At 35.8% G+C, this 22,148-nt stretch overlaps 1 protein-coding gene across 1 annotated transcript; it reads right to left on the bottom strand.

Annotated features, from left to right (window-relative positions):
* Positions 1-112: 112 nt before the first annotated feature.
* Positions 113-22,148, bottom strand: LOC120340511 (ovochymase-like). The gene is made up of 33 exons (XM_078120013.1): positions 21,960-22,148; positions 21,628-21,736; positions 21,427-21,501; positions 21,032-21,177; positions 19,845-19,990; positions 18,172-18,282; positions 17,659-17,830; positions 17,136-17,284; positions 16,375-16,660; positions 15,793-15,983; positions 15,156-15,338; positions 14,657-14,779; positions 14,305-14,399; positions 13,690-13,769; positions 12,922-13,089; positions 12,448-12,581; positions 11,979-12,119; positions 11,649-11,770; positions 11,404-11,580; positions 9,687-9,877; positions 9,229-9,412; positions 7,975-8,153; positions 6,803-6,975; positions 4,534-4,644; positions 3,978-4,183; positions 3,363-3,463; positions 3,157-3,297; positions 2,639-2,806; positions 2,105-2,237; positions 1,506-1,626; positions 1,309-1,429; positions 741-874; positions 113-396 (listed from the first exon to the last, which is right to left on the bottom strand). Exons 1-33 carry the CDS (start codon positions 22,087-22,089, stop codon positions 208-210), a joined length of 4,890 nt encoding a protein of 1,629 aa, XP_077976139.1. The 5' UTR covers positions 22,090-22,148; the 3' UTR covers positions 113-207.

Raw genomic sequence — 22,148 nt, forward strand, 5'->3', positions numbered from 1 at the left:
TGTCATATGGCTTTATACAGCTCTGTATGGTTTTAAACATGGGAAAACCTACTTGCTTTGAAGTCTTGCAGCCTTTTTAGGATTAGTTTGATGACCCATTGTATTAGAAATGTAAACTACAGACCACAGTCTTCATTTATTGTGGAAAGCAGCTGAAGGACAAAATGACACGAAGAAAATAATGGCACTTTGAGTGAAACTATTAATTCACACTTCTTTCATCTCGACTGTATTTTTAATCCAATCCAATGACTTCGGGACCCAGGTGAACACATTGGGCAGTTGTTGTCTGTTCTTTTTGAAACAAACTCTCGAACCCCAACTTGAGAGGCCTAGAATTTTCCATTGCTGCCGTGCACTTTCGCTTTGGCAGATGAGAGGACCTCCAACATCACTCTGAAATGAGTAGAATTATCATATTATGTAGGCTACGTATAAAGAGAAAAACTCCGTTGAGATAAAATATTTGTTTTGCTGGACATTGCTGATTTCATCCATCCAACAACAATCGTTTTGTTCGGGTGCTATTATGCTTTGGCCTGTAATAAGACGAGAGGCAGGGCTTAGTCATGTTGATTAATCCTTCACATCGTCTTTTCTCACCCATAGTAAAAATATAAGAATTTCAGGTATCTTCTCTATTTCAGAACCCGGTAACGACGGCATGGTCGGCACTTTCGGCATGGTCGATACAATTTTACAGCAATACATATAGATAGATAAAAATATTATAAAATTACTTGACAACTACTCCGTGATCTAATCACGCCACACTCCATGTCTGGCATTATTCTTCCGTACCAGGACTTTTTGCACTTTTTATGTGGAATCAAGTCCACCGTTATATTTTGAATTGTCTCTCTATTGACTTTGCCTACAATATACAAATTATTAAGTCAAAACACAATAATATTAATAATCGTGGATGTCCTTTAGGGTTAGGTAATAAGACCGGCGTTGGGTCGCAGAAGTCGTGAGTTAAGCCAGTCATTGGGCTATGTCTCACTAGCTGTTAGTCGAGTCATTTCATTTAGATGACTTGAGTCTTCGATAAATTGTGACTTTAACATTGTATAATAAAAAATGAAATCAAATATTTTGTAAATCACATTACGCCATGAATTTGAGATGACGTAGGCCTTGTTAAACAATTCACATTGTGTAAGTTTTAGAAAGACGCAAACATAAGGCTTACTATGGCCAGACCACTAGTCAAAACATGATCAATTTTACAGAGGACGTACTGAAAAAAGTACAACGAATCAGATACAGTTTGGAGATTCTTTGGTTTTTTGAATTTTTTTTTACCTCTGACGATATCTTTGAAATTCCAGCCCAAAAGAAGACAATTTTCTCTCTGAATTTCTTCTATTCCCGTATTAGTGAAATCCGGCAAACAGCACGGCTCTGTTGTTGTCGAGTATGATAACTGCAGTGGAAATGAAGATAATAAACGAAGAGTAGAAATAACAATTGTAATGAATTAATGAAATAGGAATGCATACCTTCAACAGTGCAATGTCACGGGCCGGAAATCCATAATCACGATTGTAATCTTTATGCTTGATGACGATTTCAACATTTCTTCTCGTTTCGCCAGAAATCAAAACGTAATCTCTCCCTACGCTGCATATTCAAATTGCAATTTTTATTAAATAAATAGATATTGGACATGAAGTCTACCTACATCGTTTCGCTAAAGTGTTGCTGTTGTTTGGGTGATTGTTGTTGCTATATTTACGAATAGTGCAACACTACATTGTATACGCCATACGGTATAGCAGATCGCCATTTTTTCGACAATGCCGCTGCAGTATTAATTTAATTACGGAGGATCACATCATTTTATCACGCCTGAACACCTCGGTCACGCTTGATCGCAGATATTTTTAGCAAACCCGGTTCTTTAAGGCCTGAAAGCTCAGGTACGAATGGTTTATTTGAACATTACTCTCTTGTGTTATATATACCGCCTACCGGTATATACATCGTTGCACCGTTTATAACGAATGTCGAATGATGCTAATTATTAGAGTAGCTAAAGTAACTCTTCACATATATTCATAGATGTATAAAAACTCATGAACAAAGTTTGATTGCTTACAGAAAGTTACACGACGCTGCTGTTAAAATCCATAGATCGGAGATCAGTATTCCGCTACAGAAATGAAATCCTTTCAAGCTTTGTAGAGAAACAATCCACGGCCAACTTGAAGATAGTTCTAGTCCACATGGTTCTGAAACATAATTGTGCCTCATACAGGTGAAGGAAAATTAACTTTTTAGTTATGTTGTTATGGCACGATTGATTTCTTTCTCTTCGCTAAATCAATATTTCATTTCATACCAAATAAAAGAAAAAGTGATATTAGAGAAAGTTGGGTAAGTGGATAACGTAGTAGGTAAAAATTTGGGGATGTAGAAACTTCGTATGAAGAAGAGTTGATAAAAATCCCTGTCGTGTACAACAGTTTGTTCTATATCACTATAAAAATTGAGATATTTAGTTCCTATTTATGATACAATAAAATGGATCAGAAGAATCCCGTAACGGTAGGAAGTCAAAATCTTTTAGTAACACTGACTAGTAGGCTATATACGAAAACTAATTTCTAATTCACTTCTTTTTCCAACTTACTTCCCCGGATTGCAGTGTAGAACAGCTTAAATATGCTTGTGGACAATAGTCGTTTCTCATCACTGATGAGCACCACAGATATTTCACTTGTATTAAACACAATAAACTCGGAGAAAATTTGAGTCTGATTGGCGCTTCCACAAATGGTGACTGACGGTTCCGATTTGTCTGTGATTTTGGAGAACACATTAACAAAGACAACAAAACTATTTTGCATTCTGTAGCGTTGAGTTTTGTTTAATGTAGAATATTATGTGAATTTGGTGTGGTATTGATATCATATATTAGTTTATAGAACCTCATCAAATGAGTGACTAATTACAGTTAGATTTAACCAAATGAATTGAGCCAAGATTTTGAGGATTATAGCATGATTATTACTCAATATTGAATTGCGCTTAAAAGCTATGGAATAAGGCATCCTGAATGAGTAAATTATTAAGACCAAATTTAGTATTCCAATATCGAAATAAAATCTATTCATTGTGAACTAGATGAACTAAAAACCAATACTTAACCTTGTAAAGCATCAGCTGTGTCAATTCCTTCGTATATCAACAGACAATCCTCCTCATCCAAATTAATAAATGAATTTTCTGTGAGCCATACTTTAACGAACCTATCTTTATCAACAAGTACTCTGTAGTAGCAAATAATTCCTGAAATTCAAGCAGAATATGCTCAAACCAATTAATGTTGCAAAAAAGTACCACAATGAGTTTACCTGAATTTAAACGATTCTTCATTAATGTTCCATCGTAGACAATAACATTTTCATTTTCAGTAAAAATTACATCTCTGCAACTTTTTACCCCCGGTTTTTCCCTATAAAATAAAAATTATTTTACTTTCTGGAAAAGTCTTTCACTTTTCAATAAATGCTAATACTCAATTTGAAGAGTGAGCTGGGCGCAGTTTTGCTCTGATTTGGCTATAGTATACAAAAATTAGGTATCTATAAAAAAAAACTTGATAGATTTTTTCTACATTATAATAAAATAAAAACCTTAAATATTAGGCTTGGAATAAAGGGGTAGGCTATATTAAGGGGTATATATATTAAAATACTTGTGTTCGGCTAATATTCAAAATACTTTATATATAAGCTGTGTAAAAGCTTGTAGTGTGAAAAAAGTTACGTAAATCAAGAATAGTGTCGGTATAAAAGAGCATCCTTGAGTTACACTACATCAAAGAATTGTGACAGTGTCGTGATTTTGCTATAAATATATATAATATATATGTTTAGGTTATTATTAGTAAATGAGGGAACGTGGAAACTGAAAATTGCCGTTTAACAGTATCTTGTCACTATTTAAGGTTCTATTAAATATCATACCTTTCAAAATATTTCATTTTTTTATTTTGAACAATATTACTGAAACTTTTCGACATTGCTGGTAGAGCTGTAGAGTATTCAGCGGTGAATCCTTTTTTGTTTTTGCCAACATCACTTATGAATTGAACTGTCATGATATTGTCCTTACTAGTGTACGTAAAGATATCGGTCGACACTCTTTTCTTCTTTCCTTTATGACCACAGATCTCAAAATATTTGATAAATGCATGATTACCATATTCTGAACAATTTCTCAATCAATGTTATAAGGAACGGAGTTGGCTTGGAAAACTTGTTTTTGGTTGTATTCTTATGTCCAAGCATTTATTTGTTTAATTCAAATGACTTTGTTTGATACGAACTAGCATACATGTAATGCATATTTTACGTAATATTCCTATACCATACTACCATGCAAATGTGATCACATACTAACTGTAAATGTATAAGACTGCATAGATTCACAGAACACCAGAAATCGCATTTTCACAGCTGATAATATGAAAATGGTATTCACAAAAAACATTGTTTATCATCGAATGCATGTTTTCTTTACCTTTGTTACTAACTGCTCTTCCACTGGGAGTTTATCATTATAAATTGCAACATAGTCAAATTTACATGAAGGTGTGTATTCCACATCAAAATTTGTAAACGTCACAGAAACCTGCAGTAAAGTAGAATTACATTACTAAACACAGTTCGATGGTTTTTAAAAAAGGCAGGCTGTATGAATATCCGAGAGTTTGTTTATGCTTTCTAAGGTTCGTTGTTTTCAAGAAATAAAAATTTTCTTGGTAGAAACGGTCCAAGCTATTCTAATTGAGCTATTCTGATTAATCTTTCATCAAGTGATTTCCACTAGACCAGCGTTTCCCAACCTTTTTTGGTCGCGGACTATTTTCTCATCGACGAAAATCTTTGCGGAATCGAGGTGCATTCATTGCAACCGTACTCTGTGTAAAGCAGCAATAAAACCAAACACAACAGAAATTTAACGAATTTCAAAATCGAAAATTCGCCGCAATTACGCGTTCGTTGAAAGAGCCGACATTTTTGGTGTATAATGAATTTTTCGGTCGCGCAGTATTCATTCCATGACAACGACGATGATTTAAAATGTATTTCTATTTTAATTTAATTGTGTTCATCATGGTAACTCGCGGTTGCGTCGACTTACGACAAGATGAAAGCATTATTTTTTTTTAAATTCCACTGCCATCTGCGAACATAATAATGAGAGAATATATTGCCTGATTATATTCAGCTTTGATACATATTTTTTGCGATCTTGCGAATTTGTTATCGCTGTTAGAAAAAATCATACTATCTGCTATAAATTTCCAGAATGTACAACTTAATTTAGTTTTTATTAAAAATATATTTGAAGTATATAATATATATTAGTAAATCAAAAATACATATTCATCGCCTTGAAATACTCGCGAACAACTATACGTCACTCGTTAAAAGAGCCGACTTTTCAATGATTTTTTCTGTTGCATAAACTATTCAATCCGTTCACATGTGTGATTCTTTTAATCTGCGGTTGTGTTGACGAAATAAGAGCAATACTGCTCAGAAAATATCATGACAATCCGTGGACACAAAAATGCGTGGTAAAGTGCCCGATTATATCTTGTTTTGATTCGTATTTTTGTGAATTCGACAAATCTGTGTGAATTCGACATTACCACTGTGCGTACCAATCTGAAGGCAGTAAAGCAGAGAATCCTGAAGAAAAATGCCCTGGTACGTATACTACGGTAGCATCCGAAATTTTGCGATTTGCAATGTCTAAAAAAGCGTTTTCAATCGGTCGCGGACCGCTTTTCAATTTAGAAAATATGGGTTGCCACCATTTATACACCTACCAGAAAATTTTTTTATTTCTCGTTGTTCGAACTCGCGAGAAACACCTATTATCTATCGAATCGATCGAAGCGTGTATAGACTTTTGTTTTCGTCGGAAAACCACAAGTGAGTTGTGAAATCCAATCGTTTGATTTAAGCGACTCGCAAGTGGCCTGTCGCGTCACATGTTACCGAATTTTCGATTAGTAAATATGCTATTCTAATAGTTGAATATTCGAATATATGCCCAGCCCTACTCCGTAACTAGTAATTATTGACGCGATTAATGTCATGTGAATAAACTGAATTTTCATGTTTTTTTTGTAAATTCTAACGCAAATCCTAACTTGGCTGATAGTTAATTAAGTTTCGCAAAAACGTTTGCGGCCCGCAGTGAATTTCTGACTCGTTGCGGACTCATTTAAACGCTCTGCGGACTCATTTGAGACCGTGGACTCGGGTTGGGAAAAACTGCACTAGACAATGATAAATGAACTGCAAGTTTCTGAAACAAAATAATTGTCACTCCCAAAAAAACTTCAGGGATATGAAAAAAGTCAAATAATCAAAAGAGACTTAAAATTGAAAAAGTAATCTTTAAACCTTTAAAAACAAATTAAATCCAACGCTTCATGTCTATCAAAATACTTTAAATCAAGGGTGTGCAACCTTTAATACCGTAGGGCCGGATACAGAATCGGCCCTTCTCCGCGGGGTGCACAATTATTCCTTGTGGGCCGCATTTGGCCCGCAGGTTGCACACCCCTGCATTGAATAACTGCTGCCCTACATTTTATATTATATAATTTTCAAATTGTTATATATCGCTTGATTTGAGGAAACGTCCCATTTTAGTTGAACCGTATAATTCCGTGTAAACCTATCTTCAAATAGTATAGAATTCACAACAATACCAGCTAACAACCCTAGAGGAATAAAACTATTTTTTAATACATCAGAACTTCAAATACCCTGTAACCGGTTTCCACGATGATAACCCAAGTACAGTCTGCGTTTTTACTATACTTCCTTGGATAATTCATTGATTGAAATTTGCCACGATCTCCTGTTAAATACATGCGCCCACCACATCCAGAATGTTGCTTAGGCATGGATCGAACTTCTGATACATCTATTGCAAAACCTATAAAATATGAAAAAATTGGGATTTAATAAATATGTACAATCTTTTAAATTATTCATATAATATTTTTAATGGAACGGTATCATATTATCAACAAAAAAATCTCATAATGATTAACGGCCGAACGACAATTTCATTCTTTAGCATGTGTATACCCGGTTAGGGTTAGGCCATAATTTTAGTTCGATTTTCCTTATTTTAGTTCTATTACGAGTTCGGGGACTGTCTGTGTTAGCCAAGTGAATATACCTCCTGCCCATAGTAATCAGTCCTTGTACACAACTTGATGTAAGGTAGGCGAACAAAATTAGATACCTCCATTTTGATAAAAATACTTCTGGGGCGCCCAAATTTCGTTAGCTTAGATTGTTTTTGCTATCAATTAACAATTACACCTTCACATGAACGTTTTAGGGCGTATTTTCAATATTCTTTGTTAAGGAACACTCTGTACTACATACATACATTTTCATCACATTCAAATACTTCGAATTCAATTTTTACACGTCTTACAATCCGAACAAGGCTCTGTAAGGCACTCCTATGTAAGGCCATACTTTGCATTGGTAGAGCCGAAATCTTTCCGGTCTGGCATAGCCAAAACCTAGTTTATTACACACTAGGCAAGGTTGTGGGCATCAAATTTGAAGCCGAAATTTTTTAACCCGCCATGGAAACAAAGCGATGTCCAACGTTTCAACCAACAATCGCGTCCACTGGTTTGTACCGGACTTTGCACTTTGAATATAATCATTTCGTTTTTTTAATTGTATAAACTATGAATGAATAACTAATAAATTGTATCATTTAAACCTAGAACCTCACATGTTTATGGGAAATACGTACAAGTACATTAACGATCGTGTATACTTAGCTCTTACCATAGCTACAGAAAAAATGCGAATTTGGGATTATTGGTGTCTCTAAATCGTATACCAGCATCGTTCTCACGTTCTGTTCCAACATAACACATAAAAACAACAAGTAACATTAACATACCTCTTCCATTTACTGAGTCATCGGATGCAAATTCAATAAGCATCGCTGTATAGCCAATAATTGCTTGGGGTGTCTTGGGTCCACACATCGGTGGATGAGTGTAATTCTCTCCATTGACTAGTTCAGTGATTTTAAGATTATCAAAAGCACATCCGGTGCTCCCTTCAATCTTTAGTTTTCTGTAGTTAAGGTTTAAAAAAATTACAATTGGGCAGGAATACATAAATACAATTACATAGATGTTATTTCGGTAATTTGGTATTAGAGAAGTATTTGAGTTGCAATGCTAAAATGAACAAGTTTTCTTCGAATTTTAGTTGTATAATGGTATTGGGAATATATATTATGTTGCGTTACTATAACATGGTGTTAAGCCTTTGGAACACGCTTGGAATTGGGCTGCTGGTTATCATGCATGATCGTATCTCGTGGAGAGATATATATGCAAGCAAGAGAATCAAGAGCTTGTTCGCAGACACGTCCTCCACCATCATCCATTGTGCCTAAGCATTCTCATCGTTAAATTAGTGAGGTTTTCAATAGTGGGAATCAGATGGTTCGCGTAACCCTTCCTGAAATGTTGTGAACTCGTTCGTGGCTTCGGCCGTGGCAAATGCGTTACGACAATCAGCGCTATTTATGGTGTTTCGAAAGTTATGTATGAGATTCATGTTAGTGAGTTCCATACAAAAGAGAACCTGAATCTTATACCTAGGGATTTCCCTAACTAGACATGAATTGGTGACGGCACAAAAGTCCGTGCTTGAGACATAGCCGATCGTATCGGCATCTCTCTTGTATGGATAAATATGCAAAAATTCTTTTGAACTTATTTAAACACTCTAATGCAGGGGGGCAGGCAGCCCACGGGCCACAACCCAGACCGCCAAGCCATTTGGTGTGAACCTTGTCAACACTCCATATTTCATAACGAAGCTTAAAATCTCAACCCGAAAATTTTTATGTTCAAAAAGACGCTCACATGGATATAAATACATAATTCTGTTTTGCTCTTGTCGCTGCGTTTAATCTTTCGACATTTTGCCAGCTGTCTTTATTACTGTAACGCTAGGCGATAAACACATTCCGCATTTTTATGTGGCCCAGCTAGAGGTCTGAAGTTGGTTGCACACTCCTCTAATGAGTCTGACTAGTGACCAGGATCAGGTGTTCTATTTCAAAACGTTTATGACGCTCGCGATGTCTAATGATCACTAATAAATTTTTGAAAAGTACAATTACGTTGTATCTTACTTGAATTTCAGCTTCAAAAAATTTTTCGATGTTGTTGACTGAACAAGCCATTTGCAATTCATATTGTTGGAATATTTTTCAGGGTAATCTGGTGATTTTATCGTTGAACGAGGCATAACATAAGTGAGTCCTGCACAACTTGAATTTTCTTCTGCGTCCTTTATGACATATTTTGCCGTGAACCCTATTAATAATTGATTCGAAGCGTAATATACTTCTTAGTTGTATTTTAAAGGCATAAAACGTGTGATATATAAAATCGCAGTAGACATAAAACCCGCCATTATAGCAGTTTTTGGGGCGCTCCGGAAGTATTCGTACCAAGATGACGCACAACCTGAACAAAACCAACCTGGTACACATACTATGGTCAGGTTGTGCGCCATCTTGGTACGAATACTTCGGGAGCACCGTTTTTGGGATAATATTATGAACTACTGACATTAAGTGCTACAAACCTTTAATCGGTCGATTTGTATTAGCTCTATAACGAATTTTAATGTCGGATTTGGCAACAAAAGTCATATTTCCAGTTCCTGGGCAACTGCAGTAAGGTCCATATCTACCACGTTTACCGAGATAACGTATAAACAATTTCTCGTATCTGCATTTTGTACGATTTGGAGATACAAACTCGCTGTTAACCAACCTGAAAGAATAGTTTAGATTTTAGAACAAAGTTTCATTCCATCGAAGCAGAGTAAAAAATTATTCTCAAAAATTGATCCATAAAGTTTTTTAGTGTTTTTTCTCGAAGGACAACTGGAGTCGAGACTAACGAAAATAACTTGAGTCTGTCCAACACTATTAGATCACATCACTGGGCTACTATTTTATTAATACCCGTTCTATTTTTGGTTGAAATCTCGGGATCTTGCTTTAAGAAAACTTATATATAAAGTATATTGAAATAGAATAACAGAACAAAGCATACACAAAAATTGGTACTCCCGTAGTGCGTGTACCAGGTTAGGGTTAGTCCAGGCCTGCACAACATACCGCCCGCGAGCCGCATGCGGCCCGGTAGATACTTCTGTGCGGCCCGCGGGTGATTTGGAAACACGCCACTTCTCGGGTCTAACAATCAAAGCCGGCATTGTTATGCAAGCGCGCCGCTACTCCGATCATATTCGAAATCGTGAGATTTATGTTTTGCACTAGTTTCAATAAATATCGAACTTTGTGTGAAATTCGTGTGCCTTTCGCGATCCCTAAAATTCGTCGCTTGAACCCTCGCCCCCTCACACCCATTAGTACATATTAGCATTCTATTTATAACCCCATTATTTTTTACTATCAGTTTATGAAACTGAAGTTTCTTTTTTTATTCAAATTTAGAACTTAAAAAACAATTCATTCATTTATGAATGGTGAAGAAATTCTCGCACAAAAGATATTGCTATTTACTGTAAAATTTCAAACAAATTGGAGCAGATTTTGTGGGAAAATGTAATTTGACAGTCAAAAAAGTACAACAGAGGAAGATGTATTGCTACTAAACGGATTGTTTGTCTAGCAAACAATGAAAATATCCAATAATGGTAGATATGACTAAATAAATTGTCATACATATATTTGGGACGATTTTACAAAACTGAACCCGATTAAAATATTTTCCTGCAGTCAGTTTATACTGTAACACGCAATACCAAATTCCAATAAAAAAGAAATATTGAAAATGAAGGGTGGGTTTTCAAGGTAGATGAACACTTGAATACATATTTGCCATCTCATATGCAAAAATACTGTACCTTGTTTTTACTCAAAAAAATGAGATTCTTCATATTTTTAAGCTCCCCAGTAATGAAAGTGTTTCATTAAATTTAACTGTTTTACAATATTATTTTGATTTGTAGTTCATCTTGTGAAATATGTATGTGGCAAAGTTTGCGGCCCGCCGGGCCTTCAGATTTATGCTTGTGGCCCTCGTGGTAATTTGAGTTGTGCAGGCCTGGGTTAGGCCATAATTTTATTCCGATTATCCTCATTTCAGTTCTATTACGAGTTCGTGGACTGTCTGTATTGATGTGAAGTAGGCGAACAAAATTATTTACCTCTATATTGGTACACACACTTCTGGAGCGTCCCAAAATACTGTAAAACGGCCTCTAACTATATGCCTTGTGGTTTAACAAAGAAAATTGCATATTGATAAATTGATAGAATAATTTTTACCCAAATTCAATTTCCAAATGCACCACTTTTTCACTTTCACTTGGAGGGAGTTGTATTGTCCAATGACAATTTAGTTTCCCAATATAGTTTTTATCAAAAATGAGACTTGTATTGAAATATCCTTCTTGATCAGTTAGAATCGAATATCCACCGCATCCAGATTCTCCCAATGAAAACCTATTGCAATATGGAAAAATATGAAAGTATCTTCATTGCAGCGTTCATATACCAAAGTATGTATTTACTCTCTCGTAGCTGTAAACGTTTGGTTAGGTTGTGATACATTTTCTTCAGTCTCTTCCCATATTATATTCGGTCCTGCGGTCAAGTTTGTATTCTCTAGAATCCATTCCAAGTAATTAGAAACCTACAATAAAGATAGAATGTCATGAGTAAATTATTAAATATTAACAGTAGTAAGTACATTTAGCACATTTATAGTCTTTTTGTCCTAAGATTGGTGAAAAATAATGTAACCATTATTATGGTACATCTTTACATGATATATTGTTTTAACGAAAGCTAGCCCGTTCGGAGGCCTTTTTTTTAAACCTAACCATATTTTACTAATGTACCTTGGTATAAACTCCTGGATATTCACTGTTTCCGCAGCCCCATCCAAATGAAATGATTCCATATAAAACCCATGCTCCCCCAACAGATGTGCGACATACCATTGGTCCGCCAGAGTCACCTTGACATGCATCGGAATCTCCCTGGAATTGAGAAATGTTATCGGTTAAGATTTGTCTTTTATTTTAGTTAGTTCTAGATCTAGATGGTTAGAAGCGTTCTTTTTGTCATTACTTTGAGGTAATAAACTTATTTTGGACAACACAGCTACTTATATCGCAACACTTTAATAATGGGTTGAATATGATTCCTTGTTAGATGACATTATCATTGAAAACGTTTGCTTGGAAGATGACATTTCCGAGCTTGTACCATAGCTTGCTTACATGATACCAGCACGGTTATATAATATAAAAAAGATCGCAGAAAACCTGATCTTTATTTAAAGAATGTACCACAATATCCTTTTACCTCGCCAGCACAGAACATGTTATCATTTACTGCATGAGTGGTGTAATAGTAATAACACATGCTCTCGTTAAGCAGCGGTACTTTCGCTTCATTCAAGTCATCTGAATATAATTCGTTTTCAGTCTCTCCCCATCCTGAAAAGGATATAATTTTGTGAATATCCTTTTTTGATGATCCGACTTTTTTTGTGAGATTTGACGCCTGTTTGAGTATAGTAAAACTGCGATTTTGGAAGTTCTGGTTCCGAGCGCTTTGCATACGCGTTGAAAAGTTAAATTTTCATTGCACATTCGAATCATTGCCACATAAGTGAAATTTTCATCATTTTATAACATGGGATTTGTACTGGAGATGCGTAGCCTGCAATGCCAACGTGGTCTTTTCTAGCGCTTCTACCGCTAGGCCACCGCCGATCGCGTGCACTAAATATTTCGAACACTTTGCATAATCTTTGAAAAAAAATGAAGACACTACCTGTAATATAACATTCTGCGCTGTCTGGTTCGGATAAGAAAGAAAGATCTGACGGAGGAAGGCAGATTGGTCGAACCCATTGATTAAATGTTATTGCTTCTTCAAATTTTATCAACGTCAAATCGTGGTTGTGTGCGATGTCTTTGCCAAAGTCAGGGAAGGGAACAACTGAATGAAGTAATACAATTAGATGAATCATCGACTCGAAGTGGCTCGAGTAATCTAAATGAAATAACTCGGACTCGACATCACCTAACTTAGTGATTTTGACTCGAGACCCAAATGGCCTATGACTCGCTACTTCGAGTTTAGAAACTTCTATTCATCACTGCAATATCAAGTCCTTAGTAAGCTATGTTGCAAAATATCATTTAAAGGACCTCCTGAAATATGCGCACCAAGATGGCGCACAACCTGAACTCAGGTTGTGTACCAGGTTAGGGTTCAGGTTATGCGACATCTTGGTGCGCATACTTCAGGAGCACCCAATTAAATAATATTTTAGCGGGAATAATTTCTAGTTGGTTTCCCAGAGAAAATTCACATTTTGATATAGAACTGACTAAGAAGATGACTCTAAAATCACATTTAGCAGATTTAATAAAACAACACCTATTCAAATTTTGAAACCCCCAAAATATCGTCTCTTCGATAACAAGGAAATTTATTCACAAAAAACATTTTATACAATTTCAAAGTCTAGGTTTCATAGCATTAAATAAAATATCATAACTATTAATTAGAGAATATATATATATACATATTTACCATCAGCGATCTTGACAGTAGCTTCCCAATATTCCGCTGAAAGGTGACTAAAATCGCCGATAACAACATACGCTGGAGAACTAAATGAAAACATGTCCAAAAAATCAAAAATCTTGGTATATGACAAAACTTGCAATAACCTGAATAGCTGTCATCTGCTACTACGGAATGTCTCGTGTTGGGCATATGAGCTAACGTTTTCGGTAACTACACATTGGATTAACGAAATAATATATTTCCAATAGTTGTAGAGAGGCGGAGAAATGTAATTCGTAACAAATTGTTTAAAATTCAAAATCTTATGGCTTAGCGATTGATGTCTCAATAATAATCCTGTTTACGCTACGTTAAGGTTCTCGTGTTTTAACATAATGTATACTACTTCGACCATTTTATATGGAAAGTATACCTAACCGGAAGGATCACGATACTTCCAAGGATACAGTAATTTAACAAAGCTTGAATGCTCTGAAACGTGTGAACCATCTTCTAATTTAATCACGGCATAATATATATGGAATTTTATTGCAAATATTGCACTCACATAAATAATTCAAAAATAATATTCCTAGGTGTGACAAGAGTCGTTATTTAGAATGAAAGAAATCCACTTACGATAAGAGGCAATGTGTTGCTGTTATAGCCCACATGTCGCTTAAGATTGCACCACCGCATATATGACTGCAGGATTTGCATGCTCGAAGAGACACCTATAGATTCATTTAATTTGCTTGTGAATTTAAGAGGCATTTGGGAATATTCTGTTGCGATCCAGTATACACTTCCCGTCACTTCCTTTCAGACAGAAACTTTTAAAAGGTAACAAAACATTGACATTGAATAATGCAAATCCAACTTTATTGTCTTCAATTTCGCGTCATCATATAACGAACAATAATGATTGTGTTGAAGAGATGTGCCAAGGTAAAAACGCAACACTGAATGTATAGAAACGATCGACTCATACCTGCCAAGGCCATGATCCTGGCGTTACGTCTTGTCCTCCGTATATACGAGATTGCGGAGCATCACTTTTGATTGGAACACTTGTAATACCGCACACTGTTGAGTAGTCTGCTTCTTCAACAGTCTACAAAATATTATATAATATGTCAGTCTAATGTAACGTTATTAATAGCGGAAAGCGCTAGCGTTATACACAACTGTATTTACAACACGGGTTACACATATTGAGTTCAAATCCATTTATCCGGGGGTAATGAATTGGGTAAATTCGGTCCTTCCCGAAACAGTACCTCCTTACTCACATGTCGGTAGATAGACGCTTGTGCAGGCATTGATGGCGAGAAAACGTGAGTGAACATCATGTAGAAAATGAAATTCCCGGTTACAATAACCGTAAAAAAATCACTCATTAATCAGAGATCCGATGGCAAGGCTTAACACGATGCGCCCAACGCCGGGCCTTGTAAATACAATAAAATGATATATTAATCGTGTCTCACACTTTCTTGTTTCGTATAGAACTGATACAATGCATCAAATCCAACCGATTGTCCATTATTACCACTCTCAAATACAACTGTCATAGTATTATCTTTTGAATGGGTAAACGTAAAGAAACCTTGTTGTGAGCAGAATCCATCAAGAATATCTCCAGAAGTCGAGTTTCCATCGTGAATAGACACCTGCAAATCAGAAGTTTACGTATTACATTACATTCTGATGTAAAATCATTCTATGAATATCTTGAGGGTGATATTTTTAGTATATACTTTATTGTTATCAATTAACAATTTCACCTTGGTGCAAAATGTATCCGCGTGGCCACCTACCTGATTTGAAGACTATGTGTATGAATAACAGTTGATGGTTGCTCATTCTGAGTACTTGGCAACCGTTTGTTAGAGAAAGCATAAGAAATGAGTGAGACTCATGGCAAAATGCATTATATCGTTCAGGTAACCCGTTCCATCTCAAGTGAGAAAGTACTTTTGGTTTGACTGTAGGTAACCTTTAGATAATTTTTTGTGATGTATTTTAGGCAATGTTTGCTGGTAATTCGAGGCGCAATCGAATTTGAGCGATCGATAATTTATTTATTTATTTTCTGAAATACAATTGTTCACTTGCTGGCATTACCTTGTCTGTGCAGCCGATTGCATCTGATTCATAAAGATCAAATGTAAGAAACTCTAAAACTACAAATTTCCCGAGTGGTGCGACTATCACCCATTCACATTTACTATTCAAATTGTAATAACTCGGATAATTTATGGATGTAAATCTTCCACCATCCTGATTCAGTTCTTTAATTCCTCCGCAACCGGATTCTGAAATAAATTTAAGTATAAAAAGTACACTTAGTATTTCGCGAAAGCGAGTATCTAAGACATAAACCCAGTGGTGCGATTCCGTTCCCATTCTCGGAGTTAATAATATGGCATGGATCTGGCAACGGTTATATTTGGGCGTTCCATAATCAATACTGGACCAATTGCTTTGAAATTTTCAGTGAGTAAAGATTATATTTTTTGCTAGAGGACTATTAATTTTATTTTTTGCTATGACGTCATCAAAATTATGCGATGCTACGCGTATTTGAGAATAGCTCTGTTGTTTAAAGAAGAACCTATTTTTATAGTTTTGAATCCCACCATCGCATAAACCCGATTGCAACACCCATATTTTAACATTTTTATCCATTCCATAACTTAAACTTACGGCTGTAATCATTTGCACTGACTTCCATGAATATGGCATTGAATCCATGCTCAGCTTGATAATAATCAGAATAAAAATGAACAGTCATTATGGACCCTTCACTCAAAATATCATTGGGTATATGGTTTCCGCAGTATTTTCCAAGAAAATCGTTTTGATTTGCTGACACAAAGTTGGTAACTTCACCAGAGTAGATTTCGACGTAATCGTAGAGACAACGACTTTGTGCTTCCACCAGAAATTTGGTGAAACTAAGCTTAATTCTTGAGTTTTCGTTATTAGAAGCCTGCATAAGAAGAAGAAAGGTCGATTTTCCCCACAAAAAAACATTAGGTTCCATTACATTTGAACCCACGTACATTTGAACCCATGACAATTGCACCTGCATACTATTGCACCTATGAAAATTTTTTTGTTTTACGGATATTTGAACCCATACTAACCCTAACCCATGGGTTTTAGCACCCGCATATAGATTGAACCCGCGGATATACACATGGTTCAAATGTACATGGGTTCAAATGTACGGTCACCAAAACATTAGATTAGGAAAGTGTAAAAAAAACGCGAGCGAATCACACAAAATAATTCCGTCTTACTTCCACGTATTTTCATTCATTCTTATTTGAAACTATAACCAAATCCATTGTTGAACATATATTTTCGCTATAGCAAGGATGCTACGTTTTCCCGGCTATGTGCCATGAATTAGTAAAGTTGTCTCTGAAAAAGAAAACGTTTATTCTCAAATTTCAAATCACCTTAATAATCCACTTGCAATCAACTGTTAGTGGATATTTTTCGTATTCGCCAACAGGACTAGAAAAATTTCCATAACTTCCTATAATTTCGCTCCCTCCGACGCATGGATCACCTGAGATTGTGAATGATGCAAGATTTGCACTTCTCTCTGTCAAATATAAAAATAAATAAGATAGCACAGTTTGCTACAGAACAAATATGAATTCAGATGGTCAAATTTGCAGCAACGGCTTGAGGTGAAGCATCATGCTATTTTTGTGGGATCAAAGCAATTTTCTCTCGATGGATTGGAAGATGAAGGGTAATCGAAACGGACATATTATTTGTGAATATAAAACGTGTTTGCAGGCTAAAAACAACCCAGATTTCTGCGAGACTGTGAGTCCGACTGAGTCTCATCTTTACGTATACGACAATAAACTCTCTTCTGATTGGTCAACGATGTAACCAGTAGCAACGTCATAGCAACGGGCCTTCTCAGTCGCTAGCTGCCGATAGACTAACCTCCAAAGTTAAACTCACCCTTTATTCCAGAATCAATTTTGCTCCTTATCCAGTTCGTAAATTTAGAAACATCAGTGTAAACTCCAGGATATCTGATGTCAGCGCAATCCTTGCCCCATGAAACAATACCTCGTAATACGAATTGGTCGGTGCTATCCATTTTACATGCTAGAGGTCCGCCGCTGTCTCCCTGGGTGATAGTCTCAAATCATTGATTTAATTATATAGACTTGACTGCTTTACGGGTGCCAAACCTCTTCACCCGTAAATTTATAAATCACGTAACGAGAGATAAAGAAGTGAGCGACGACACGACCATTTACAAGTCTTATTTTGAGGTTGTTGAATTTTTTTTGTACAGTGTACCGGTGCAGTTTATGCAGATATAGCTATATAATATCCATCAGAACGGACCAATTTCCCTTTTTAAATATGCGGGATCTTCAATACAGGTAGGCCCATACGTAAATAACCAGAAGGATTCAATGGCAAATATGTCTGCATTTTGGTCAAACTATGTAAACTTCTAACCTGACACGAGTCTACCATGCCTGATCTTCTGCCAGCACATATCATATTCTCGGAAAAAAGTTCGTCATAAATTGAACTACATTCACTATTTGAGTAAAGTTCGACTTCGGCCTGTATCAATGAACAAAATAAAGTTTGAAAATGCTGTTAACGTAACTTAAAAATCTTTGAAAAAATAAAATATGAACATTGGGTTTACTAGGTCGAATATCAAGAATTCAGCTGATCACAACTACCTCCTAAAGTCTAAACGAATTTGCAGTGAATAGCAGTAGGTCGTGTTCTTCCTGCGATGTGATATCCCACACCATCGTTAGTGCAGATGAACAGATATTTCTCGCCCTGATCTCTACAATGGGACCAGTTTACTGATCGTGCTAAGGCAGTGTTTCTTAACCTGTGTTCGATTGAACCCCTGGGGTTTGGTGGAGCTGTTCCAGGGGTTCGACGAAGATCCTCTGGAAAAGTTGCATATCATGTAATATTTTTCATTACCCAGTCTGATATTATGCAAAAATACCTATAGTTCATCGCGCAGATGTACTAACTTACGTGTTAAAACAACTCATAGAATAGGTTAGCTGTCTGTAGCTTCGCTCAGATGTAAGGTTTTGTGAATCCGCCAATGGCTGTTGCATGCTTCGATAATTTATAGTACACTTCATCGAAAAACTTATTGGTATAGATGTTGTGTGCTTGGGTGTACTTATCTATGATAGCGCTTTTAGATGCTTTCTGCTTATGAGCATGAAATATCTTAGGTTGTTATGGTCAATTCGTTGTCAATTGAAGTTGAATATTTGAGTGAACGACACCTTATTTATACTATGCTGATAAAATCTAAGTCAGTTTTACCGACAAGTAGAAGATAGGAACTAGGTGCACATCAATGAATATAGAATTTGGGAGTTATTGAATGTCACGAAGTGGTAAATTTATGTCAAAAAATATTCAACTGCAGAGCTTTTATTAAACTTATCGTTATGTGTGCAGAAGGACCTCAACATGGTGCTGAGACACTATTGTGACACACAATTGCTATTTCGAAACTTTAGTCGCAAGGATCAAACCCATGAACAAAATTGGTCTTTTTGTTATAAAGATTTGATTGTGCTACTTGTTTTAATTGTTCAATTATATGGGGTTCGGCGGGAACGGTCGAATAACGCAGGGGTTCGGCAGGCTCGAAAAGGTTAAGAATCACTGTGCTACGGGATGGCTTCTATACAAGTATTTTCGAGATTATATAGTAGCAAGATTTAAGTACTGAATATAAGATGGCACCAGTGGTGGGATTCAAATTTTTTGTCAGCCGGTTCCTTCACAAAAGTCATATTTTTCAGCCTGTTCTGTTACAAACAGAACATTGACAGTAACCAGTAATGCTAACCGGTTCGCTGATCTCATAAAATTTCGTGAGACGGTTCTATAGAACCGGTGCGAACCGGCTGAATCCCACCACTGGATGGCACACGAAAACTAGGCTTGTTTGGCGCGTATTGCAATATATATAGATATATCAGGCTATAAATTCCATAGTTTGATTTAAAGCATAAAACTTCACTTTATTGGCGTCATTCTTAAAATAACGACTTACCGATGTAGGCCTATTCATATTTTTGGACCATACTCTAATTCATTGGGTTGATATCTAGTTTCATTTTATTGAATACCTTTTGTAGCCTTGACGGATAAGTATTTTCTGCAGATTCTCCCCATCCGGAAATAAAACATCTTTCACCAGATACAATTTTATCTGACTCGCTAGGAAGACAAATTGGACGAACGACACTAGAATATGTCACAAATCCTTTGAGTTCTGCAGAATGAGAATAAAACTCAACCATTTACAAATGCACATAGAATATTATACAAATCAATAGAAACATGTTATAATGGGAAATATATTATCTCGAGAACTAACAGGCAAAAGAGTGGTAGACTGGGAGCAGTTGAGTTGCAAATATATTTTGTTCTTAGAATAATTGATCGTACAAATAACAAGAGAGCAAAGCTCAAATAAATGGACACAAAGATCCCATGACTAACATATGCTCATTGACTAACAGCAGTGCCGGTAGCCATAGCTTTTCAAAGTGCTCCGTACGGAGCCCCAGGGCTCCGTGAGAGAAACCCAGGGGCTCCGCGAGCTATTCGATTACTTTTTTAAAATACTGAATTGGCTAATTTTATTATTAGGATTACCAAAATGAAAGAATACTATTCTGAAATAACATAAAATACGCGATAAACTGCCAACTATACATCAATTGCAGTCGTATTTTTGCGATCTTGGGATTTGTCAAGCTTGATTTTGTTCTTTCGCACTCACGAGCAAAATATCGCCGTGTCAAATTTACAGCTTTAGTATATTTAATTTATCTTTGACATTTAGATTAATTTATGACTTGTATTAACCCTATTAAAAGAGGTTTCGCATTAAGTACAGTGCTTTTAACTTACTCAGGAATATTATTCGGAAAGTAACAATTTTAACATTTATTTTGGGGCTCCGTGAATAATAGTCAACTTTTTCAAGGGCTCCGCAACACAAAAAGTTTGAGAACCCCTTGTCTACGCGACTCATATGAAATTGTGTCTGATCACCGAGTTCGCAAAATGAAAACGGAGGTCAGCCAAAATATGAAATAAAATTTCGGATGAAATAGCGGATCTCATAGGAAACAATTAGGAGAAAATGAAAGCACTAATGACAACAACAGTCTTTACCCACTGAAAATGTCAAAGCAATTGTTCCATTAGTTAAAGATAATTTTTTTAAATTTTAACTACAACAATTTTGACAAAACGATCCATTGGTCTATTTCGTGTCCATTTACTTTTATCACGAATCATTTACCTATCAACATGATATCATTGTTGAAAGTTGTCGAGTCATATTTTTCATGCAACAGGAGCTGTTTCACTCCAAATATCGTTTCTCCTTCCTCGTTTTTTAGCTTGTCCAAATCACCAACTTTCACGTGAAGACCGTCAATTTTCATACTAAAAGTGTTTCAATTTAATAGTATATTTAAGCGGTTTTATCATTTTCCGTTTCCGACGTTTTTTGTCAAAATGATAGAAAAGTGAAAACATCGGATATTTTGTTTTATGTACGTAGTATATTCCAGCCTATTTTACTATATTGTGTACAATAGTGTATTTGCCGTTGCATACCATGCTCACCAGTCCGAAGAATTTTCTAGATTTTAAATAGTTATTGTTGTAAACAAAAGGTTCGTGTTTGCTTACTTATTTCTGTCATAACAATGTGCCGCACTTAATACCCAATTTTCATCAATGATACTTCCACCGCATATTTGTCTCCTGTGATAAAATTGTAATTATTATCAGTAAAACATTTTTGAGGCTAAATTACTTTTCCTATTTTAACCCTTTTTGTGAATATAAATGAATGATTGTTTTTGAAGTACATGCACAAAAAATACATACCCCTGATAATAAATCCCTACTTGCCACGGAAACTCTCCAATCTTTGCCAACGATCCGCCAATGCTCCTACTGTTAATAGAAAGTCCAGTTCGTGTGCCACAAATCGGGCCTAAAAAAAGAAAAGGAGTAGCACGATGAATTGGAAACATCGGAAAATGTTAAAGTGTGCTTAGACTACACCAGTGGTGTTAGCTCCAGATGTCACATAACTGTGTCGGGTCGGCAATTAAAAGATACTTTAAAATATTTTCAAATGTATATTGATTGAGAAAATTTATATATATATCATTTTATACAATTACAACAAAACTATTGGTGTATAATATACTCACTTTCCGTAGCGAAGCACGAACATATCTGTAAGAGTGCTAGATATAAAAACGAATTTAATCTTGTTGATAACATTTTATTTCTTGAATTATCTTCCTGGTATGCTTGTTCTGGATGTACGTCGAACATCATTCTTCTAATGAATAATTATGTAATATCTATTCTGGTGTGGGCTCACACATATATGACAA

The sequence above is a fragment of the Styela clava genome, chromosome 14 (genome assembly GCF_964204865.1).
Source record: "Styela clava chromosome 14, kaStyClav1.hap1.2, whole genome shotgun sequence".
NCBI lineage: Eukaryota > Metazoa > Chordata > Ascidiacea > Stolidobranchia > Styelidae > Styela > Styela clava.